This window comes from Haliotis rubra, unplaced genomic scaffold (assembly GCF_003918875.1).
Source record: "Haliotis rubra isolate DU_JTF1 unplaced genomic scaffold, ASM391887v1 Scf262, whole genome shotgun sequence".
NCBI lineage: Eukaryota > Metazoa > Mollusca > Gastropoda > Lepetellida > Haliotidae > Haliotis > Haliotis rubra.
The window spans coordinates 692,578-718,976 of NW_025766692.1; the positions used below are offsets into that span (position 1 = coordinate 692,578).

Genomic DNA, 26,399 nt, shown 5'->3' on the forward strand with positions numbered 1-26,399 from the left:
TGTCTGCTCCAGACTCGATTATTTACAGACCGCCGCGATATAGCTGGAATATTGCTGAGTGCGGCGTTAAACAACCAACCAACCAACAAACCAACCGTTGTGCAAAGCGTTCTTAGTGCTAAGGTGACCGTAACTCCATACCTTAACATAGCCCTTAAGTTAGTCTTAGCGCTAAGGTTGTTTTGTACAACGGCACCTACATGTGTAGGAGCAGGATATTTCATACTATATAAAGTATATTTGTGAAACATGATTGGAAATATCGTACCTTGTTGTATCGTGTATTAATTATATCATGCTTCCTATCGCATATTGTATCGTGTATTAATTATATCATGCTTCCTGTCGTATATTGTATCGTGTGTATTAATTATATCATGCTTCCTATCGTATATTGTATCGTGTACCGTATTGTTAACCCCAGCGCGTATCGTATTGTGTGTCATATCGTCTAGCATATTTTGTACCGAATACCTATCGTGTACCGTTATGCTGTAATGTACACTAGACGCCAAAAGAAACGTTACCCTCCTACCTTTATGAATTACTGAAAAAACTATCAAAGATATTTTAGAAGGTTTCAGTTTACAAGAAAGCTTAACAACACAGCTTTATGCAAATCACGAAAACAATTCTCAAACGCATTCATATTTGGGTGGAATGCATCTTTTTCAGAAGAGTTAAATTGTCCTATATTCGTCCATGCCGAAATAAACCAATAATAGTGATTTTGATGTCCAATAGAAAGGTTCAAATAAAATTCTGGTTTGGGACAATGATAAACCATTTAAACTCACAATTTTTCAACTATTAAACAAGAAACAGCTGTTGTAGAGTGTGTAAAATTGTAAAATAATCATTGCTATGATTTCAGTCTTTTAAAACATTTTCTGCTGATTTGCATTAGTGAAAACAAGTAAAACGTGTCTTTGATATTGTGAAAAAATGTTTAGGAACATCTACAATTATCTTTGTTAACATTTTTGCTTGCAAAGTATTTAAACAGTATTTACATCCATTCCACATGCAGAATGATTCTATAGGGTATAAAGAGAGCCTAGAAGACATGATCTGATACACAAGTACGAGAAATATGCCACGATTAACAGCTGAAGGGAGAGAAAAGAGCCATTGGGATGGTGCAGATGGGGTCGACATACAATGCTGTTGCCAACGCCCACGGATGCCACCGTATCACGGTCATAAGACTTATGAATTCAGGGCTTCAGACAGACTGGGATCACCGTAGACAGACCAAGAAGTGGACGTCCACGCATCACAACGCCAGCTGAAGATAGGTACCTCCGTCATTAAGGAAGGAGGGTAACGTTTCTTTTGGCGTTTAGTGTATTCTGTCGAGCATTCTGTTTTACAGATATTTGTTAAGATTGAAATCTTTGCAGCAAGATCGGCTACCATGTGTAATTCATCGATGAGCAAATGCGATTCCTTCCTCTTGGGATAATAAGTTTATGAATATCGTTAGACAATATAACTGTGCCCATTTGTTAAACAATAACTGGGGAACTAAATCTTGTGTAAAATATTTTTAAGAAGTTTTAATGTATGATTACGTATTAAAATGGCAGGCTAAGCTCTGGGATGATGACGGTTATGTTAATGAGAATAAGTTACGAACTTACAGAAAGTTAAGGTCTCCCGTGCTGCAGAATTTTATGTAAAAAAAATTATCTTTCGAGACTACCGTCGTATTTTAGTTAAATTTAGGTGTGGAATGTTTGCCATTGTTTGTTGAAACAGGTGGATATACCAAACCTTCTCTACCACTTGTAGAAAGGCTATGTAAATATTGTAAAAATGCTTGTACAGATTTTATTGAAGATGAATTTCACTTTTTGATCCATTGTACTTTTTATAAAGACATTAGATTTAACCTTTTTAAGGCAACTGCAGAAAGCAACCGTAATTTTAATCGCCTTTGTGATGAAGTTAAATATATGAATTTAGATGTTTTACAAAAAGAATTAGCAACTGCACTTTTTAAAATGTTTTAAAGACGTCAAATGGCGGAGTAATGTTAATTTTCTATATATATCTAATTTATGCTCATTAATTCTTTTTCAATTTTTGTAATTATTTGTCTTTTTAATTTAATTTTATCTCATTTTTGGACTTAATTAATGATTACTTTAAGAATCTCCTGTTATTCTTTTACTTTCTCTTTGTTGTTTCCTCGAGGACCCTGTTATTGTTATCAGTGTGTCCTATCTACAAACCCGTGAAGGTCCGGGTTAGGATGTGCCTTCAGTAACCCATGTTTGTCGTAAGAGGCTCGCTGACTTGGTTGACACATGTCATCGGTTCCCAATTGTGCAGATCGATGCGCATGCTGTTGATCACTGGATTGTCTGGTCCAGAATCGATTATTTACAGACTGCCGCCATATAGCTGGAATATTGCTGAGTGCGGCGTAAAACTAAACTCACTCACTCCTTATTGTGGACTTGTAGTTCAGTTTTGTTGAGGTACAGGTCAGTTTCACGATCTCTTCATTGTGGAAGCATGGTTCAGTTTCAGATTGTGTCTTACAGTGGAGGTATAATTCAGTTTCAGGTAGTTCCTCATTAACGACCCTGAATAGTACACTACATGGATACAAGTATCAGTACACTACGCTGGTACGAATATCACGTATACATCAGCATCCCTACGTAGGTATCAGCATCAGTACACTACGTAGGTATCAGCATCCCTACGTAGGTATCAGCACCAGTACACTACGTAGGTATCAGCATCAGTACACTACGTAGGTATCAGCATCAGTACACTACGTAGGTATAAGCATCAGTACACTACGTAGGTATCAGCATCAGTGCACTACGTAGGTATCAGCATCAGTGCACTACGTAGGCATCAGCATCCGTACACTACGTAGGTATCAGCCTCAGTGCACTACATAGGTATCAGCACCAGTACACGACGCATGAATCAGCATCCGTACACTACGTAGGTATCAGCACCAGTACACTACATAGGTATCAGCCTCAGTACACTACGTAGGCATCAGCACAGTACACTACGTAGGTATCAGCATCAGTACACTACGTAGGTATGAGGACAGTACACTACGTAGGTATCAGCACCAAGACACTACGTAGGCATCAGCATCAGCACACTAAGTAAGTATCAGCATCCATACACTACGTAGGTATTAGCACCAGTAAGCTACGTAGGTATTAATATCCGTACACTACGTATGTATCAACACCAGTACACTACGTAAGTATCAGCACAGTGCACTGCGAAGGTATCAGTACACTGCGTAGATATGTGCATCAGTGCACTACGTAGATATCAACATCCGTACACTACGCAGGTATCAGTACACCGTGTATGTATCAGCATCAGTATACCGCATATGTATCAGCATCAGTGCACTGCGTAGATATCAACATCCGTACACTACATAGGTATCAACATCCGTACACTACATAGGTATCAACATCCGTGCACTACGTATGTATCAACATCCGTACACTACGTAGGTATCAACATCCGTACACTACGTAGGTATCAGCATCCGTGCACTACGTGGGTATCAGCATCAGTACACTGCGTAGGTATCAACATCCGTGCACTACGTAGGTATCAGCATCAGTACACTATGTAGGTATCAGCACCAGTACACTACGTAGGTATCAACATCCGTACACTACGTAGGTATCAGCACCAATACACTATGTAGGTATCAGCATCAGTACACTACGTAGGTATCAACATCCGTACACTACGTAGGTATCAGCACCAGTACACTATGTAGGTATCAGCATCAATACACTACGTAGGTATCAGCATCAGTACACTACGTAGGTATCAGCATCAGTACACTATGTAGGTATCAGCACCAATACACTATGTATGTAGGTATCAGTACACTACGTATCAGCATCAAGTACACTATGTAAGTATCAGCATCAGCACCGTAGGTATCAGCATCAGTACACTACGTAGGTATCAGCATCACCAGTACACTACGTAGGTATCAGCATCAGTACACTATCAGCATCGGTACTCGTAGGCATCAGCATCCGTACACTACGTAGGTATCAGCATCAGTACACTACGTAGGTATCAGCATCAGTACACACTACGTAGGTATCAGCACCAGTACACTACGTAGGTATCAGCATCAGTACACTACGTAGGTATCAGTACACTACGTAAGGTATCAGTACACTGCGTAGGCATCAGCATCAGTACACTGCGTAGGTATCAGCATCAGTGCACTGCGTAGATATCAACATCCGTACACTACGTAGGTATCAACATCCGTACACTACGTAGGTATCAACATCCGTACACTACGTATGTATCAGCATGAGTGCACTGCGTGGGTGTCAGCATCAGTACACTACGTAGGTATCAACATCCGTACACTACGTAGGTATCAGCATCAGTACACTACGTAGGTATCAGCATCAGTGCACTACGTAGGTATCAGCATCAGTACACTACGTAGGTATCAGCATCAGTACACTACGTAGGTATCAACATCCGTACACTACGTAGGTATCAGCACCAATACACTATGTAGGTATCAGCATCAGTACACTACGTAGGTATCAGCATCCGTACACTACGTAGGTATCAGCATCAGTACACTGCGTAGGTATCAGCACCAATACACTACGTAGGTATCAGGATCAGTACACTACGTATTTATCAGCATCAGTACACTATGTAGGTATCAGCACCAGTACACTACGTAGGTATCAGCATCAGTACACTACGTAGGTATCAGCATCAGTACACTACGTAGGTATCAGCATCAGTACACTACGTAGGTATCAGCATCAGTACACTACGTAGGTATCAGCATCCGTACACTACGTAGGTATCAGCACCAGTACACTACGTAGGTATCAGCATCCGTACACTACGTATGTATCAGCACCACTACACTATGTAGGTATCAATATCCGTACACTACGTAGGTATCAGCACCAGTACACTACGTAAGTATCATATCAGTACACTACGTAGGTATCAGCATCAGTACACTGCGTATGTATTAGCATCAATGCACTGCGTAGATATCAACATCAGTACACTGCGTAGGTATCAACATTCGTACACTACGTAGATATCAGCATCAGTACACCGCGTATGTATCAAAATCCGTGCACTACGTAGGTATCAGCATGAGTGCACTACGTAGGTGTAAGCATCCGTGCATTACGTAGGTATCAACATCCGTATACTACGTAGGTATCAGCACAGTACACTACGTAGGTATCACCATCAGTACATTACGTAGATATCAGCATCCGTACACTACGTAGGTATCAGCCTCCGTACACTACGTAGGTATCAGGTATCAGCATCAGCATCCAGTACACTACGTAGGTATCAGCATCCAGTACACTACGTATTTATCAGCATCAGTACACACATCGTATCAGCATCAGCACCAGTACACTACGTAGGTATCAGCATCAGTACACTACGTAGGTATCAGGATCAGTACACTACGTAGGTATCAGCACCAAGACACTACGTAGGCATCAGCATCAGCACACTAAGTAAGTATCAGCATCCGTACACTACGTAGGTATTAGCACCAGTAAGCTACGTAGGTATTAATATCCGTACACTACGTATGTATCAACACCAGTACACTACGTAAGTATCAGCACAGTGCACTGCGAAGGTATCAGTACACTGCGTAGATATGTGCATCAGTGCACTACGTAGATATCAACATCCGTACACTACGCAGGTATCAGTACACCGTGTATGTATCAGCATCAGTATACCGCATATGTATCAGCATCAGTGCACTGCGTAGATATCAACATCCGTACACTACATAGGTATCAACATCCGTACACTACGTAGGTATCAACATCCGTGCACTACGTATGTATCAGCATGAGTGCACTGCGTGGGTGTCAGCTTCCGTGCACTACGTAGGTATCAACATCCGTACACTACGTAGGTATCAGCACCAATACACTATGTAGGTATCAGCATCAGTACACTGCGTAGGTATCAACATCAGTGCACTACGTAGGTATCAGCACAATATCGCCATGCACACTATGTAGGTATCAGCATCAGTACACTCAGGTATCAACATCCGTACACTACGCAGGTATCAACATCCGTACACTACGTAGGTATCAGCATCCGTACACTACGTAGGTATCAGCATCGTGTACACTGCGTAGGTATCAGCATCAGTACACTACGTAGGTATCAGCATCCGTACACTATGTAGGTATCGGCACCAGTACACTGCGTAGGTATCAGCATCAGTACACTCGTATTTATCAACACCATGTAGGTATCAGCATCAGTACACTACGTAGGTATCAGCATCAATACACTATGTAGGTATCAGCATCAGTACACTACGTATGTATCAGCATCAGTACACTACGTAGGTATCAGCATCAGCACACTACGTAGGCATCAGCATCCGTACACTACGTAGGTATCAGCACCACTACACTACGTAGGTATCAATATCCGTACACTACGTATGTATCAGCACCACTACACTACGTAGGTATCAATATCCGTACACAACGTATGTATCAGCACCACTACACTACGTAGGTATCAATATCCGTACACTACGTAGGTATCAGCACCAGTACACTACGTAAGTATCACATCAGTACACTGCGTATGTATTAGCATCAATGCACTGCGTAGATATCAACATCAGTACACCGCGTATGTATCAAAATCCGTGCACTACGTAGGTATCAGCATGAGTGCACTACGTAGGTGTAAGCATCCGTGCATTACGTAGGTATCAACATCCGTATACTACGTAGGTATCAGCACAGTACACTACGTAGGTATCAGCATCAGTACATTGCGTAGATATCAGCGCCAGTACACTACGTAGGTATCAACATCCGTACACTACGTAGATATCAACATCCGTGCACTACGTAGGTATCAGCATGAGTGCACTGCGTGGGTGTCAGCACCAGTACACTACGTAGGTATCAACATCCGTGCACTACGTATAGGTAGATTGATCTTTGTAAAATTTGACAGGTAAATGTGAAATTAACTCATAATTTCAGTTCAATTTCCCGACCACTATTTAACTTATGACATCACATTTATCAACTTACGTATTAGGGTTCCACAATGCACAATTCCACAGGCCGCCACGTTAAAGGAGTTTACCGCACTGTACATGTATACGTTGATGAAATTGTTGCCATTCTATAAATAAACAACGGAAAATTAAACAGAAATTATATGTGATGTAGGTAAGATGATTCCTCACAAATGTGCAAAAGTGGACTTGAATCTTACGAAAATTAAGTTCATGAAAATTATTTTGTCAGTCTATGGAAATTACATCAAGTGTCCGAATATAACTGGCACGAGTCTGTAGCTGTTGTAAGCTCGGCACGTGTCGATATATAGCTGTTGTGAGCTCGGCACGTGTCGATATATAGCTGTTGTGAGCTCGGCACGTGTCGTAATAGCTGTTGTGAGATCGACGCGTGTCTATATATTGCTGTTGTGAGCTCGGTGCGTAATGTTATAGCTGTTATGAGCTCGACACATAAATTTAAAGTTATAGCTGTTGTGAGCTCGGCACATAATGTTATATAGCTGTTGTGCGCTCGACACGTAAATTAATTTTATAGCTGTTGTGAGCTCGGCACGCACTAATATTGCTGTTGTGAGATCGACGCGTGTCAGTATACAGCTGTTGTGAGCTCGGCACGTGTCGTTATAGCTGTTGTTAACTCGGCACGTAATGTTATAGCTGTTGTTGACTCGGCACGTACCAATATAGCTGTTGTGAGCTAGACGCGTGTCAATATACAGCTGTTGTGAGCTCGGCACGTACCAATATAGCTGTTGTGAGCTCAACGCGTGTCAACATACAGCTGTTGTGAGCTTGACACGTGTCGTTACAGCTGTTGTGACCTTGGTACGTGTCGTTACAGCTGTTGTGAGCTTGGTACGTGTCGTTACAGCTGTTGTGAGCTTGGTACGTGTCGTTATAGCTGTTGTGACCTTGGTACGTGTCGTTATAGCTGTTGTGAGCTCGACGCGTGTTAATATACAGCTGTTGTTAGCTCGACACGTGTCGTTATAGCTGTTGTGAGCTTGGTACGTGTCGTTATAGCTGTTTTGAGCTCGGCACGTACCAATATGGCTGCTGTGAGCTCAGCACGTGTCGTAATAGCTGTTGTGAGATCGATGCGTGTCGATATATTGCTGTTGTGAGCTCGGCGCGTACCAATATTGCTGCTGTGAGCTCGGCACGTGTCGTAATAGCTGTTGTGAGATCGATGCGTGTTGATATATGGCTGTTGTGAGCTCGGCACGTACCAATATTGCTGTTGTGAGCTCGGCACGTGTCGTAATAGGTGTTGTGAGTTTGATGCGTGTCGATATATTGCTGTTGTGAGCTCGGCACGTAATGTTATAGCTGTTGTGAGATCGACGCGTGTCAATATACAGCTGTTGTGAGCTTGACACGTGTCGTTATAGCTGTTGTGAGCTCGGCACATAATGTTATAGCTGTTGTGAGCTCGGCACCTGTCGTAATAGCTGTTGTGAGCTAGACGCGTGTCGTAATAGCTGTTGTGAGATCGGCACGTGTCGTAATAGCTTTTGTGAGCTCGACGCGTGTCGATATATAGCTGTTGTGAGCTTGGTACGTGTCGTTATAGCTGTTGTGGGCTTGGTACGTGTCGTTATAGCTGCTGTGGGCTTGGTACGTGTCGTTATTGCTGTTGTGAGCTTGGTACGTGTCGTTATAGCTGCTGTGGGCTTGGTACGTGTCGTTATAGCTGCTGTGGGCTTGGTACGTGTCGTTACAGCTGTTGTGGGCTTGGTACGTGTCGTTATAGCTGCTGTGGGCTTGGTACGTGTCGTTATAGCTGCTGTGGGCTTGGTACGTGTCGTTACAGCTGTTGTGAGCTTGGTACGTGTCGTTATAGCTGCCGTGGGCTGCGTGTGCTGGTGAGCTTGGTACGTGTCGTTATAGCTGCTGTGGGCTTGGTGTGTCGTTATTGCTGCTTGGCTTGGTACGTGTCGTTATAGCTGCTGTGGGCTTGGTACGTGTCGTTATAGCTGCTGTGGGCTTGGTACGTGTCGTTATAGCTGTTGTGAGCTTGGTACGTGTCGTTATAGCTGCTGTGGGCTTGGTACGTGTCGTTATTGCTGTTGTGAGCTTGGTACGTGTCGTTATATAGCTTGGTTGTCGTTATAGCTGCTGTGGCTTACGTGTCGTTATAGCTGTTGTGAGCTTGGTACGTGTCGTTATAGCTGTTGTGGGCTTGGTACGTGTCGTTATAGCTGTTGTGAGCTTGGTACGTGTCGTTATAGCTGTTGTGAGCTTGGTACGTGTCGTTATAGCTGTTGTGAGCTTGGTACGTGTCGTTATAGCTGTTGTGAGCTTGGTACGTGTCGTTATAGCTGTTGTGAGCTTGGTACGTGTCGTTATAGCTGTTGTGAGCTTGGTACGTGTCGTTATAGCTGTTGTGAGCTTGGTACGTGTCGTTATAGCTGTTGTGAGCTTGGTACGTGTCGTTATAGCTGTTGTGAGCTCGGCACGTAATGCTATAGCTGTTTTGAGATCGACGCGTGTCGATATATTGGTGTTATGAGCTCGGCACGTAATGTATAGCTATTGTGAGCTCGGCACGTGTCGTTATAGGTGTTGTGAGCTCGACACGTGTCGATACATAGCTATTGTCAATACCTCCCAGACGAACACGTCTGATACACGGGCGGCGGGGTAGCCTAGTGGTTAAAGCGTCCGCTTGTCACGCCGAAGACCCGGGTTCGATTCCCAACATGGGTACAATGTGTGAAACCGTGATATTGCTGGAATATTGCTAAGAACGGCATACAACTATACTCACTCACATCTGATAGACGAACATAATAATCAGAAAAAATGCGTTGTACAAAATTTGTCCATCTGAAATCGTAAGCGTGTAGAGGAGTATAACCAGAAGACGTATATACGTCTTTGATGTAGCTAAAACACATGCTCTTGAAGACGACACAGAATAAGTATGATAGTCAGTATCTGTAAAAGTCTAAAGTGTGAATATAAAAACACTCTGTATATATGTGCATCAGTACATTCTGTGAGTATGACCATCTGTACACACCCCAGGTTTGTTTGTTTGTTTGTTGTGTAGCACCACGCTCAGCAGCATTCCACTAGTATACTAGTATAACGGTGATCTGTAAATAATCGAGTTTGAGCCACACGATCAAGTGATTGAAGTCATGAGCATCTCTTCATGGCTCAGCACGAAATACATACACTGGATGTAAACCGCTGTATCAAATTATCAAATTCGAAATTATGTATTATATGGTGCTTTCTTCACATATTAAAAACATCCTACAGATTGTATATGACAGGATTTTATTGATTCAGAATATTTTCAATAACATTATTTATGCCTAACATTTTAGGAGCTTGAGTGTGTATAAATTTACATACCCGTGTCAACTAGTTTTATATACATAACGAGCACTACTTACATACAACTAATTACCATTGTTGGTCATAAATATTTATAGGTAAATGTGCGCTCAACGTGTTAGATATGTATATTTAGGGGCGGTGGGGTAGCCTAGTGGTTCAAGTGTTCCCTCGTCACGCTGAAAACCCGGGTTTGATACCCCACATGGGTACAATGTGTGAAGCCCATTTATTGATGTCCCCCGTCGTGATATTGTTGTAAGATTTCTAAAAGCGGCGTAAAACTAAACTCACGCAGATATATGTATATTTATGCACACAACACGCACGTGTCATTCGAACTAAAAAGGTTTAAGGTATGTAATGATAAAACTTGTGCGAATTTCTATACGGATGTTTCCCTAAAAACATGTTAATGAATTTGATGTTTAGATTTTTCGATTTAAGGTCTTTATCCATGCGTGATTCTTTAAACATTACAGGCAACAAATTTATAGATGACGACTTAAATCTATACTCTATTAAAATGCAACGTTTCGGTATAGATCCTCATAGCATGATCAATCAAGGGTGCGCATGATTAATTACGCATGTGATTCATTAAAGATAGATCATACATGCGGATTAGCATGTTCTCTTTAAAAATATATTTATTTGGAATTTCTTTCGTTTCTTCATCCAAGGTATAAATTTGATTTTATTATTGATAGTCAGTGGTAATTCATTGCTAATGTAGACATAAGGATAGTCCAAATATGGTTCAATTATTATTCTTTTAGTTCTAAGTTACTTAATAATGTACCGTTTTAATCATACAAGCTCTTATTTCAAACCTCCTTAAATAAATACATGCAAAATTACACTAAATCAACAAAAACATTAAAATTCAGCTCAGTTTTATAAATATACATTCAATACCGCTACCCTTACATAATAATTCCTCATTATTTATGAAATATTACAAATACAAAAGGTGGGCAATTAAATTATTTTGGAACGATTAGTATTATTTTTTAAATGTTACTGATAACATAGAATAAAATAGTTCACTATAACAGCTTTCATAACAAATTCACCGCCTCATTTAATTATTTTACTGACAATTTTCTGTTAGTACGGACAGTACCAGAGCCGCTGTCTCCCAGAAGCTTTGACGCGAAAGGTTTGAGAGTATTTTTATTGCCTTCCCATAATTCTTAATCGTAGCGTTTCGGAATATTCCGTTATGTGAGGTTATGGTTCCGAAAATGAGCTCAAGGTGCAACGTGACCTCGTTTGGCCAATGAGATTGGCCAATTTCTGAATAATTAATTTCCGGTAAAGCTATCCCTGTTCGGGAATGTTCGGCGTGTGCTGTCACAAGCGTAAAACTTTTCATCAACAGCCGCCATCTTAGGTGTTCCTGATCGGAAAAATCGACAGATTTCCATCAAAAAATCTTATTTTTGAAGGAATTTTGTTCGACTTTTATCCTTTGAGGAGGTCTTTAGGATTCTAAGGGAGGCTTTAAGATCAAGAATGGCTGTCCGTAAGGTAACTTCGCCGGGTTTTTGAAGCGAAAAGTTGAATCGTTCGCGGCTTTGTGCTCACAATCATGGAGTAACACGGTTATCGGGAATTCCTGATGAGTGTTATTTGGATATCTGTCGAAGATATGGGAAGAATTAAAGACTGGAAGACATTTTGTATTATAATGAAGCCTAACTGAGGCTAAAACTCTTCGAAGAATCGGAAGAAGTCGTGCTGTTCCGCTAATTTTTGGAAGCTACCTCCAAAAACATGGCTGACCAGCTTGTGGATGGGCCCCCAGCGGCCAAGCGACAGAAGATTGCCTCGCCGACACTCACGCCCAGTGACAGTGGAGGTATGTTGCATTTGTTGCAAAAATAACGGAACACTACTACTTGTTACGAATTTAAAGTATGGAATAGGCATATGCGCAATTGTTCAATGCGATAATTTTATGCGTAAAATGTTGTTAATTTTCATGTTGACAGTCGGCCCCCGTGCATCGTGTAAAATTGCATTTTTAGCTCGGTGCAGGGAAAATTTTAGCTCAGGTGAGAGCGCCGACTGTTTCGTAAAATTCTTGCTTTGTTGTTGTATGCATTTCCTTCCTCTTTGTCCACTTAAAATGGTTATGTAGAAAATTTGCAAGTCCGTCCTAGTTAGCATTAATTTTCTACATAGCCACAGTAGGCTTAGGCATCGTTTTTGACAGATTGAGTTCCACGAAGAACTCCGCGTTTCTTTTCAAAATCAAAGTGCAAGATATATTTTCCAACTGATTTCTTGTCGTATTCATCTTTATGGAAACGTTTAGCACTGGATGCATGTGTTCCAACGTCAGTGCACATTTACCAAGACCATTTTAAATCTGTATTTCAAACGTCTCGTAGGTTATCATTTGTGTTTGATATTTGATTCCACGTCGGATTGGGGGTTCTAGAAATATCTTTACCAATTTCATTCTCATATGTAGTCAAGAGTCTTAATAAATGAATATATGTTAGTAGCACTAAGGAGCTAGTTATAGTAGACCTCGTATTTGTTAGTTCCTTGTTTGGTACAGTGGTGGAGGTGATTTTGTCTAATGATCAGGCATGATGTTATGAATACTACTCTTTACTGAGGTTCATTTAGTAGGTTTATGAAGCCTGTTATAACAACTTTTTCAAGCCAAAAGTGAAGTAGGAAGTAGAATTTATGTAGTTGTCTTTCCCTTGTTCAATTATGTTATGATCCATGCTCAGAAACAAAACAGGCACAGTACATCTACAGCCAAAGCAAAACTACAAATAGTTTCCCAGGACATGGAACATAATGAAAATGTTTAAGATGTTCATTAATTAATCTTTGTATGGACATTCTAGTTGGTATTGAGATTTATCAAGTATCTGAAACCAAGTGCTATATTGGTCAGCACATGAAGGGGACAAGTCATGATATATTTAAGATTTTTTACTTGTTTGAATGTTGTTACTTTCATTTAATCTGGGAAGTATTTTTTTCGAATTGGGAATTCTTACTTGTCATTTTTGTGCCATGAAACCACCCTGAGACATCATATGATTTTATTTTGAAAGGTGTAGTTATTGAGGTCCATAAACTGACACATTATGAAAATATCAATCTGCTAAACTGAACGATATAATTCTCTGGTCAAGGGGTTTATGTGTAAATGTATGTGTAGTTAACATGTAGTGTAGACATGTGTAGGGTCCATTTTTAAGTAAATCCTTGTGAATAATTTGTAGTTACTAAATATTAAGGTCTCTTGGTTCTGAAATGTTCAGCATTAGCACATTCTTATACATACTGTATATTACATGTTTTTTCTTTCAGAATTTACCTTGGATAACTTGCTGAATATTGCCAATGCACTCCCTGATGAACTGGTTGCTACAAGTGATAATAATAACCCTGGTACTCTCGATACTCCAAGTTTAGAGACCACTTCACAAAATCAACTTTCCCAACTCTTGTCAAGTTCCACTCCAACCCCACAACCAAGTGTCTCCTCTATTATAAACAGTATTGCTGCAAGTCCGCAGAATCAAAATGCAGGGCCTGCAGGTAGAAGTCCTGGTGTTGGAACTATGGCTAATGCCAATGTGAATGCAGTGAAGAGTCCCCATACAAACAATATGTCCCCAGTTCATGGTGCAGTTGGTAAAAGTGGGCCAATGAATCCACAGAACATGATGAGTATGTCAGACTCTAATTTGCAAAATAGTGGGTTTTCTCTTGTGTCAAGTGCAGGAGGGACAGTGAAGCCAATGACTTCTCAGCTTCTATCTGTCAGTAATGTTAACATGAGTCAACATAATCCAAATCAGCTGATGAATGGACCACACTACTCTACAAGTGGTATGGGACAAGCTAGAAATGTACCATCTAGCAGTATTGGTAATGCCAATGCAATATCCATGCAACAAGGCCCTGGGAATGTGATGGGGCAGTCTTTGAACATGTCTCCGTTGCCTGGTCATCAAAACATGGGACACCCAGGGCTTGGTTCGTCTGCAGCTCAGCAGCAGTTGGTCAAGGTATGTAACACATTTGAGATTCTGCTTTGCACCATATCAGCTCACTTCAATATTCACTTAGATGGAGGAGTAGTCATAGATATTCTTCTTTGGTAGTTGGATGGTACCTGTAGAACCATTTGTCATTTATAAATCCTGTTTCTTGTCATCTTTCACAGGATGCACACTATTATATTTTTGCCTCTCATAGTGAGGACCACTCTGTCTTTGCACTGTAGTCCATAACCTGCCATTGCTCTTTTTATTGTTTGATATCAGTGTGTGCACCAATCAGTAAGCTTCTCTGTATCTTTCTTGGTTCTCTGCTCACAAATCATCCTAAAATGTAAGATACTCGCTACATGTAGTTCCTTGATGCTTTTCAGCAAAAGAAATTAAAAAGCCCATGAATTATCCATAAATGTAAATCATTCACACAACAGAAAATAAGATGATTGGGCATTTTGACAGTGAGGATGCAAGTTATTACAGGCAGGGACCACGATGCAGTGTTATGTTTGTAGGAATGTTACGGATAATAATGTTTTTAACCCAATGAGGAAATCAATCAGTTCATATCCTAGTAGTTACCTGGGGTAAGGGACTTGTGAAGCTTGTAATTTTGTCAATAAACCAGCTATCAACAGTGAGATTAAGTTAACAGGTATTGAAATTGCAAGTGAAATTGGAATCTTTACAATTCAAGAATACTACCTTCGAGCTTGGGTCCAGATAAGTAGTTTTCAAAATGCACTGGAGAGAATCTGGCCTTTTCAGAAAAAAACTACTTTGTATTTACTAAGAGTACATTAGACTTTGTGAATGCACAGTGAAAAACATTGCCTTTAATTAATTTTGCTACAAGTCAGTTGCATGAGTATAGTGAAAATATTTGGACAAGTAAGCTCTGTTAACAATACTCAACATACGACTGAAGTCTACTTAAAATTGTACAAAGTCACATTTAAATTCACCAAGGAAAAAAGCAGAGCAGCTTTCTAATGCAATATCTACTTATAAGTAGGTCCATCTCATGTTGAAAAAAGCCCCTGGTTCAACTAACATATTCACTGCAGAGGACAATATTTTTGTCCAGTGGTTCTTCCTGTCAGTTGCCTTTGATTTCTAGCTGGTACTATGGAATCAAAGTGTCAACAACTTGTTACTCATACTAATAATAAGTCATTCGTTTGGTTCAATTTGAAATTCTTACTTTACAAGTATGATGTCATCAAAATGGCCATTCAGATGATAACATAAAATTTACAGGGCCTCTTTTCACAGAGCACTAAGGTGATCGTAAGTCACTAAGGTAACCTTAGTGCAATGTTAAAGAATGGGAGTTAAGGTTAACCTTAGTTAAGGTTGCTTCGTGAAAGGAGCCCCTGGTCTTCAAATGATGAAGTTATCCCTTCCATTGACATCTAATAACCTGCATGGTCAGGTGTCCTTCCTTAACCTTTCAAAGAGTAAATTCCCTTGAAAACAAGAACTGTTTGGTTGGTCTCAGTATTTTAAGATCCTGTTTCAAAATACTCACTGGATCTACTGAAACAAATCACTTTTGCAGATTTCATATAGGCATACCAAAATACTTAAAGGAAGGTGAATACAACAAATCCATCTGGTTCCATGACAGAAAAACACTGTTAAAAACAATCTGTCATACCCTCAGTAACTAACCGTTTTCCTGACCACAACAGTGTGCAGTATTCACCAATATGGCACTAAATTGTCATTGGTTGACTGAGCAAGATTTCACATAATTATCATGATGAAAAATCAATAACTTGCAGAATTCTAAGTGGTGTTCATATTCCTAGTCCCTCATTCACCGACCCACATTGCAATGTTGGTACTTTCTACATGGATGTTAAAGTCAAGTCCTAAAAGAACCATGCTGACATTCATCAACTGTTGTTATCCGGATGCTATTGTTTATGAATGCAGTGTTCATTAGTTTCTTATTCACTCAATTAATATCCAGTGACCCAGTTTCAAATTTTCAGAATTAAGATAGTTTTGGAGTCATGGGTAAAAATGATACATTTTGTTTAGAAATAAAGCTTGAAAGTTAATCGATCCTTGTCATAACCATTAATGATATCACTTGCAAAGTTCAAGGATCCTTTGATTCAAATACGTTTATGGGATCAAACATTCAAGAATCCGTTATGTTAGGTTTATGACCAATATTATTGGTAATGAAAAATCTGCTCATGGTAAAAGGTTTTCTAAAGTAAATGAATTACATGCAGGAGATATTCACAGAAGTCATATGCATAAGTTAAGAATTGTTGACAAATATGAAAATTAAACAAATAAGGATCTGAATGAAAACAGTCATCTGAAAAATGTTTATGCATAGGGTTGGTGATGATTTGATTAAGACATAGTAAATTATGTGGGGACATTTGAATTTAAGCAAATAAAACAAGATTGATGTCTGTTTGGTCATCTCTTACAACATTCAATGTTAGCCAAGACCTTTCATGATCTCCAAATGGTATGTCTGCTATCTTTCAGTTGAAAAAGTCTTGATCGAGGCTGATAAAGTTTTCATCCATTATTGTAAAATTGTAAATGTTGCCAGAATGTTCCTATTATCTGACTAAGGCTGGGTGTGCTTTGCTGAATTTTTCTCGATATTTTTTCTGAAAGAACAAACATGTCACTACTTTTATGAAGAGAAATTGATTATGGTAGTGTTCAGAATCAGAGATGAAGGTCATGGAACCTTTGTTAAAATCAGGGATGCTACATAACTAGAAACATTTAAGAGCCTGAATAGTGAAAACTCATGGAAACATTTCCTATAACTCCTGGAAGTTTATTATTAATCAGGATTGCTTGGAACATTAGACAAACTGATTCAGGCTAGTGAGCTATTGCAGATTATTTTGCATCAGTGTGATTTCATGTTAGGAAATGAGAGACAGATTCCTTCCTTTAAATTTCAATAGGACAAGACCCAGGGATTTATGGGACACAAATTCCTGCTTCCTATACGCATAAAAATTGACAATGGACACAGGGACGCAGAAAAAGTCTGAATACTTTTTGTAAAAATTTCGATCAAGAGTCTGAGTCTGCTACTAGCCTGGTTATGGTATCATTTGCAATTTAATTACTGTTATTGTAGTGTGTATCATGATCATCACATTGCTACAATGCAACAACATATTAGTATTAATAATAATATTTAAGAGCCTTGGACCCCCATTTTGTAGTACGGGACCCCTGAAAATTAAGAGTATGAGTCCCAGGGACCCTCAAATACAGGACTCAAGGTAAATCCTTGAAGACCCCTTAAAATCACTGCAAAAATAGTCAAGTTCACAAGCCTAATGCTGTTTAGTACCAGACTCTTATAGAAGGCAGGTAGAAACTTAGTTTGTTTTTGTTGTGCTGACAGTCTGTCCCACCTGGTGGTGGCGGTGGTGGTTCCTTCAACTTCTCCTCCGCCCCCGGTCATCCATCATCAACTACCTTCAATGCACCACTCTCAAATGCAATGACAACTACTCTGCCTATGGCTTCACCCCCTATAAACATGCCTGCCAATGCTATCAACAATGTAAGTATCTCACTCATCGTCATTGTTTTACAGTTTCATCATAAAACACATTGACAGTGCTATGCTTATTAAACAAAGTGCAACCTGCTACCTTGGACTAGTTTTGGAAATTGGTAGAGTTGGGGACAAATTTATAACAAGGCCTACTGACCATGCTGATCCAAACTAAATTGATCAGAAAATTCTAACAGAAAAATTTCACATGAAGGTCCCAACTAACAGGATTTGCATTTTGTTCATGCTTTAAGATAGATAATCACAGAAGTACATGGTAATCTTTCTATTACTTGTATATCTGAGCACATACTAGTTATAGTTTCTATTTAATGCCACAATAATACTGTGACTGCTAATGTTAAAAGATAAACAAAATGCTTACACACTATTAAGCTTTTCTTTTTCAAGATACTAAATAATGACCATGTTTATTTACCAGTGTATCATATGCATAGCTTTTTTATTTCCTCACACAAGATATGATAAATATGCTTTCTGCACATATTGAATAGCTATTGCTATTTTCTAATCAACTGTAGTATCTAAAACCAAAGACTGTGATTTCAGAGTACTTATGTTTTCTGTCAGTTACTGTATGTATTTTGTTTGTGACACTCAGCCTGGTCAGCCTGGCCAGCCAGGAGCAGGTCGACAGCCGACGGCAGACCCCGATAAGAGTAAGCTGATACAACAGCAGCTAGTGCTACTTCTACATGCCCACAAGTGTCAACGACGAGAGATGGCTAATGGAGAACAAGCATGTAGTCTCCCTTATTGCAGAACAATGAAAAATGTTCTCAATCATATGACAACGTGCAGTGCTGGAAAGGCATGTCAAGGTAAGCAATCCAGGTGTTTCTTGTAGTTTATGGTCTAATGATTGTATCAAGAACAGTGAGGAAATGTAGTTCATCTTATGTTCTAACGTCGTAAGTGCGTCTTCAATTCTGGCATACCTGAAGAACGAAATAAATTGTTTTTTCTACTTTGTCAATCAACAAATTATTTCATGTGGACTGTATTTCCACCGTCACAATTTCTACATTTATCTTGTAGGGGCAATATCATAATTTCTAATTTTATCTTTTTAAAACCTTTCTATAGATCATCCAGCCATTGCCTGAGATTCAGTAATGTCTCTTGATCAATATATCATGATTTATCCTCCAAAGAAATTGATGACCAAATATTTTACAATTCCTCTGTCCACTTCACACCGACAAACCAATAACCAAAGTTTCCAACATCTGTTTTCTTCTTTCAGTTGCACACTGTGCATCATCTAGGCAGATAATTACCCACTGGAAGAACTGTACACGAAGTGACTGCCCTGTGTGTTTACCTTTGAAGCATGCATCTGACCGTAGAAACACTGCTGCAACAGGTACTACATATTGTAGGGGCAATTACAGTCATGGTGGGAATAGGAAATATTGTATTGTATGTATGGTTGGTTTTGTTTTTGCTGACCTCATTTGTCTAACTACAGACAGATTCCTTGTTTTCACTTGGTCTGAAGGGTTTCTCAACACAGCTGTCGTGAAAGAATAGCATTTTTTGTTCAGGGTTTGCAAAGATTAGAAGAAATGCTTGAATTTATGTATGTCCTATGAAAAGTATTAGATTCTGTCAGGTTTACGTAAAGTTTTGGAAGAGCACTGGCATTTGACAGTTTTGTAAAGTGCTGGAATGTGAATAAGATTAGTATAGCTTTAACAAAATTGTTACTAAAAACTATTTTCCGTAAAACAAACATTTTCATATGAATAGTGCTTGAAAGATCTGATTAACTCTGTTGTTTTTTATTGGTTGTAAATACTTTCATAATCCATTTGCAGGGTTATTTCATTATCCTTATTTAGATGGTTTGTTGTGCTGGTCTGATATTGGTTTCCTCTTAGTCTTAGGACTGACTGCTGCAGGTGGCCTGCCGCAAAACACTCCTTCACTACCCCAGACTAGCAATGCAAGTGCTGACATAACATCTGATGCCATGAAGAAAGCCTATGACGCTCTTGGATTGCGCTACAACAGACCAGCTACCACAACATCACCCCAGATATCTCACCCACAAGTACCATCAGGCATGCAGCCAGGTAAGTTGTCTATAATCTAAGTGAGTCAGTTTTAACAGTGAAATGAATGAAAGTACCAGTTCTTTAGATAGAAAAGTATTGTTTAAATAAAAAAAAAATAGTCTAAGCATGGTGTAGAAGATACTATTTTCTACACCTGATAGTAAGTTTAAGATTACTTTCTGTTGTGATTGGTTTTCCTCTGTCTTGAATTTTGGATTCTTTATCATATATTCCTCCTTGGGGTACATATAAGCATTTAAATGTCCATTTAAAATCCCTACCACAGTTGTAACGCTATTTGAATAAAAATATTTACAAAACAAAAAACTACGTTTTTGTCTTGTGAGACCACCCCTACAGGGCCCACGGACCCTACAGCCAAGAGCAGGTAACTCTAGCCTGTAACCTCGTACCTCACTTTCCATGCTGTCGATTGACTGATTAGACATCGTGTCCAGATGTACAAGAGAGTTGATTTTGAAAATTCCTTGCTAAAGATGAGTGGTTCCGAAACAGCTACTGTATGTATGGTTCTCTTTTTTCCCTGCATGGGCGATTTTTGTTGTAACATTGTCATCCGTAACATTGTACCTCCCTGTCGGCTTGCCATGTACTTGTCAAGATGGCGGATGGGTACCTTCGCTATGCTCACCTTTTCATTGTATCCTCTTAAGGTTATTCAATGTTTAGTGTAGTTATAGCGTCTCAATTATATTTTGAAGTTAGGGCGTGTTTTCCGCTGCTTACATTTTTCCTATATACGATTTTTGTCGTATTATGGTGGTATATTGCGGCATATTTGCTGGTGTTCAACTTAATGCTTGCTCTATCTTTCACATGTATGTGTTAGTTACATTAGCATTAGTTTTTATCGCTCATGCATGTCTTTTATGTATATGTTATAAGGGTAGGTTGTTGCACGGTTTTTATTTCACTTTTTGCAGTTTAAAACCTGCGCTTTGTGCCTTGCATCTATCCCCCGTGAAAGACACACACAAGGTGTGTTTGCGTTGTCTTACGGAGGGTAAACATGAAGAGAAGGGTTGTCCAGCGTGCGCTAACGTTTTTCCCCCCAAGACTATTAAGTTTTGAAGGGCGGATGCGCTGTTCTCCAGCAAATTAATCAGGGCGGGGGGTGATATCTGGGCCCAGGATCCCCCATCCAAGCGTTCGCTAAAAAAGAAGGCCTTGATGCCCAGGCGTGGGTTCCACCAGGGGGCAGGGCGACCCGAGCCTTTTGGCTCCACTTGATCTTCTGAGCACTTCGTGTTCGGCATTAATGGCGCCCTCAGTGACCTCTCTTGATTATGAGAGTACGGGAGCCGAGGAGTGTGTAGAGGAGGATGAGGAGAGAGAGGAGTCAGAAGTCGGGGTTCAGTACTCCTTCGGGTCGTCCCTGCAGAAAGTTCGCGAAGGTATTGCGGAAGTGCTGCCCCAGGTGGCTATACCGGTTCAGGCGCCCGATCCTGAGGAGTTTAGACTCCCGGAGGAGGCTTTTACGCCTTGCCGGGTTGCCGAGGTACGTTTGCGCATTCTGCCATCACTGGTGAGTGAGGTAGTGAATCCTCTGCTGACTGGTGCACGGTCTCGGTTTGATTTACCGGACGTAGGCAAGCAGTATCAGTTGGGGGAGGATTCACTATTCGAGTCGCCAGTGGTGGACGAGTGTGGGTTTGCCTCAGTTACCCTCGGGGTGTCGTCCACGTCCTCCCTGGCTTCCGCCAGACAAGGCAGGCGGCTACCACCCTTTCAAGCCAATGCACCCACGCTGAAGTCTGCATACCGGTCCTTTGAGGAGGTTTACCGGTGTGCAGCTCAACAATTATGCGTGGCTGTCCACTCTGCTTACCTGTCGGCATTACAGGGGCAGCTAGTGGACCAGAGCACTACTGGTGACGACTTGTCGGCACCTGTGCTCGCACACCAGCTCACTGACGTTCACTCTCATCTGGTTAGGGACAGCATTAGGTGCTGTGCCAGCCAGATGATGGGTGCTGTCATGGGCATGCACAGGCTTTGGCTTTCAGTGGCACATTACTCTCCAGCCACTCAACAGGCACTACTTTCCCTGCCTTTCACAATGGGGTATTACCTATTTCCTGGGGCATTACAAGTAGTGCGGGAGGCGGCGGAGGTGGTGTCAACTTTCAAGGATTCTAAACCCTTGTTAGAACACCCCTCCACTTCTAGCCAACGGCCTTCCCCTCTTGCTGCCGCGTATCCTTCTGCCTCGGCAAAGGAGCCTGCAAAGTGGACTGCCCCTTTGCGGAGCAAACATAGCAAGAGAGCACGAGGCAAGGGCAGGCCTGCTCAGTCACAGCAGCCTTTTCGGGGCAAGGGGAAGCCAGCCCCGGCTTCCCGTTGATTCTTCCCTCAGAGCCCTTACTGCCCCCCACACAAGCAAGCGGAGACTTGCCGACTGTGGGGGTGCATTGCCTTCTGCCAAACATGTGCTCCGTGCTGAGGTTCAGTCCTTACTGGACAAGGCAGCCATCGAGGTGGTTCCAGAAGGTCAGCAAGGAGAGGGCTTTTATTTGACTTACTTCCTAGTGACCAAGAAAGACGGAGGGTTCAGACTCATTCTGAATCTCAGAGGGTTGAACAATTTAATAGAGGTACCGTCCTTCAGGATGGAGACACTCAGGTCAGTGATCTCATCCGTCGAGACAGGGGATTGGCTTACGTCAATCGATCTCAAGGACGCATACCTCCATGTACCAATGCACCCCAAGTTCAAGAAGTACCTTCGATTCTCCTTTGACGGGATGTGCTACCAGTTTCGTGTGCTCCCCTTCAGCATCTCCACGGCCCCAAGGATGTTCACCAAACTTTTGTCCTGGGCGACCACTCGGTCTCAGGCCTATGGTCGGAGCAGGAAGTCAGCCTGCACATCAATGTGTTAGAGTTGAGAGCAGTCCGCCGGGTGTTCGAGAGCTTTCTAGAATTTGTCCATGGCCGAGTGATTCGTCTAGAAATGGACAAGCTGACGGCCATGACTTACATTCTAAAGCAAGGCGGCACAGTGTCCCTGTCACTTCTTCAAGAGGCGTGGCAGTTTCTACTGTGGTGCAACCAGTTCAACATTCGGGTTTTGCCTGTTTATCTGCCGGGGGTAGACCACGTGCGTGCAGATGCTCTCTCACGGCATATACTAGCCCCACACGAGTGGATGCTCGACCGGGGGATATTCGGGATTATATCCCAGTTGTTCGGGTCGTTCCAGGTGGATCTGTTTCCTTCTGGGGTGACAAATCAGATTCCTGTGTTTTGTTCTCGGATTCCGGATCCGAGAGCGATAGCCAACGACGCCTTTCAGCTAGATTGGACGGGCAGGGTACTGTGGGCGTTCCCACAAATACCGCTGATTCGCAAGGTCCTATCTCAGCTAGCCGCTCAAGCAGCTCGACTGCTTGTGCTCCTTGCACACCTTTGGTCTGCTCAAAGCTGGTTTCCAGTCATCCTCAGGTTTCTGGCTCAGCCTCCTGTACTATTACCTTTTCGACCGGACCTCCTATCCCAAAACGGAGCGTCCCACCCAAATCCCAGGATTCGGTGGGTGGTTTGGCCACTGTCCGGAATCGCCTCCAAGCGAGAGGAATTCCTGCACCAGTTGCAGACACAATTCTGTCTTAGCGGAGGGATTTGACAAACGTTCAGTATGAGGATAGATGGGTCTGTCATGCGTGCTGGTGTGTCAACAGGGGGATTCTCGATCCCTTTTCTGCCGATTTAGTCTCAGTGTTAGAATTCCTCCAGTCTCGGTTGGAAACCGGTCTAGCGGCTTCAACTGTTCGAGGATATTCAACGGCTATTTTGGCATTTCATATTCCTGTTAACGGTGCACTCTTGGGGCAACACCCTCTTGTTCAGCGCTTTTTAGCAGGCGTGGACAGAATCCGTCTGACTATCCGGCGGATTAATCCCCCGTGGGACTTGTCAGTCGTTCTTGATTGGCTGTCTGTCCTCTATTTCACAATCTGTCGGCTCTTTCCCTCCAGCTGTTAACGTGGAAGGCAGCTTTTCTCGTGGGGATAACTTCGGGCAGGCGGGTAGGCGATATTCATGCAATGTCAGCCGACCCTGCGCTAACTGTTTTTCATAAAGACAGAGTTAGCATTCGGTTCCCTGATACTTATCGTCCTAAGAGATAGTGCCTTTGATGTAACGGCGCCTATTGAGCTCCCGGCTTCCACACAGCCTTCCCTGCCCGGTACCTCTCTACGACGTGCTCATGTCTTAGATGTCCATAAGACCCTTAAGGCTTATATCAAACGAACAAGGGGTATCCGTAAGGATAACCAATTGTTTTGCTGTTATGGCGGGGGCAAGGCTGGTCTTCTGGCGAACAAGCAAACCATTTCTAGGTAGCTTGTCTCTGCCATTTGTATGGGATATACGCACAAAAGTCGTATACCTACTAAACGGTTGAAGGCTCATTCGGTTAGGGCAGTGGCCACGTCAAAGGCATACGCTGCAGCCATGCCCATTGAGGAGATCTGCTCAGCAGCTATATGGAGCACCGAGTACGTTCATCCGTCACTATCAACTTGACAGACACTCAAGCGAGCGTGCTTGGTTCGGTCAGTCAGTTCTCTCCAGTGGGCAGGGTTCCACCTCTCTGGCCGATTGAGCTTTCGAGGTTTTAAGACATGAACCATTTATCTGCCGATTTTACCTGGTGTTGGGTATCTAGAACGTGCCTACCTATATCCTTGGTGTCAGGTTTTATGGTGGTGGTTTTATCCCATGTACTGTGCATTCCTCAGTACTGCTCTAGTCCTATTGCCTTGGAAACCTTTGCTTGTATTGTACGGCAAAAGATTTCTCAGGGTCTATTGATAAATTCCATTAACTTCGCTTCCGACTACTTACGGGAGGGAGGGGGGATTATTTGAGCAGTTTACATTAGCGAGGTTTCGCATTATAAACATAATATGTTTGACCCCCTGACCCTGGCTCATGCCCCCACCCGATTGGCTGTGGTGGATGCGTGACCAGATAAGTGAGCTTTTCTGCTCAGGAATTACTCTCATTGTCGGGGTTGTGTTTATACTGACAGAATACCGCTCCCTAGCTCAGTCTTTAGGAGTCTGTCTTATGCTTATATGTACCCCAAGGAGGAATATATGAAAAAGAATCGAACTAACCTGTAGTGGTTTCAGATTCTTTGAATATAGTCCTCCTTGGGGTACGGCCACCCACCTCCCCACATTCTGTCTGATTCGTTCAGCATAGCAAGTGAGGTACGAGGTTATAGGCTAGAGTTACCTGCTCTTGGTTGTAGGGGTCGGTGGGGCCCTGTAGGGGTGGTCTCACAAGACAAAAACATAGTTTTTCAGGGTTCGAAATAGCCCATATATTAGCGTGCCATGGCAGGGTAAATATCGAAATGGCACGGATAATAAATGTTTTCGGTGCCCTTATGGCACGCCTAATTCTTTAGAGATATAACACACCTTTGGACTCTTAATAACCAAACAAAACACTTATGCAAATGACAACCAGGCAAAAACATTTATTGACTTTATCACCAAGGAAATCACTGGAATTATGATGGTTCGTGTAAAGAAATCTGGTTGTTTTTTTTTTTAGAGTGTTAGCAGTACTGATAGTTCCGTTATTGAAGAGGAAATTGTGCATGTTAGATATATAGAAAAAAGTGAACCTCTCACACAATTCTTAGCTATTAAAGGTGTTGGGAAAGCAGAACAAATGAAACATAAGAAAGCCATCTTAAACAGAAGACATATCAGTGATAACAGAAAACTGGTTACATTTGTTGTTTTCTGACAATAAATTTCAAAAGATCATCATCCTTTCATCATTTCTATGCCTGTTTTTTGTTTTGTAAATATTTTTATTCACATATTGTTACAACTGCCGTGGGGATTTAAAATGGACATTTAAATGCTTATATGTACCCCAAGGAGGACTATATTCAAAGAATCTGAAACCTCTACAGGTTAGTTTCGATTTTCTTTTGTCCAATCTCACTACATCATGTATATTTTTTACATTTCAAGCCATTCATTAAAAAATTTCCTTTGTATTTGAAGGTGGCATGAGTGCTCCACCAACACAGAGCAGTGCTCTACAGCAATTAATGGCTGCCCAGCCCAGTCTAGCCCAAGGGATGCCACCTCCCAACTCAACAGAAGGACTAGGAAACATTGCCCAGAACAGTCGCATGACAAAGGAGTGGCATCAGCATGTCACCCAGGATCTACGTAATCATCTAGTACACAAATTGTGAGTGTTAGTCT

At 41.5% G+C, this 26,399-nt stretch overlaps 2 protein-coding genes across 2 annotated transcripts in view; one reads left to right on the forward strand and one right to left on the reverse strand.

Annotated features, from left to right (window-relative positions):
• Window positions 1–8,569: 8,569 nt before the first annotated feature.
• LOC124280237 (stress protein DDR48-like) lies at window positions 8,570–11,847 on the reverse strand. Its single transcript, XM_046716142.1, has 3 exons — window positions 11,828–11,847; window positions 9,238–9,519; window positions 8,570–8,921 (listed from the first exon to the last, which is right to left on the reverse strand). Exons 1-3 carry the CDS (start codon window positions 11,845–11,847, stop codon window positions 8,570–8,572), a joined length of 654 nt encoding a protein of 217 aa, XP_046572098.1.
• LOC124280238 (histone lysine acetyltransferase CREBBP-like) overlaps window positions 11,816–26,399 on the forward strand; it is a 33,789-nt gene continuing 19,205 nt past the window's right edge. Inside the window, exons 1-7 of the mRNA XM_046716143.1 lie at window positions 11,816–12,320; window positions 13,802–14,505; window positions 17,900–18,061; window positions 18,678–18,897; window positions 19,323–19,442; window positions 19,960–20,154; window positions 26,193–26,385. Of these exons, the coding sequence (XP_046572099.1) occupies window positions 12,236–12,320; window positions 13,802–14,505; window positions 17,900–18,061; window positions 18,678–18,897; window positions 19,323–19,442; window positions 19,960–20,154; window positions 26,193–26,385 (1,679 nt within the window). The 5' untranslated portion in view covers window positions 11,816–12,235. The remainder of the gene's footprint in view (window positions 12,321–13,801; window positions 14,506–17,899; window positions 18,062–18,677; window positions 18,898–19,322; window positions 19,443–19,959; window positions 20,155–26,192; window positions 26,386–26,399) is intronic.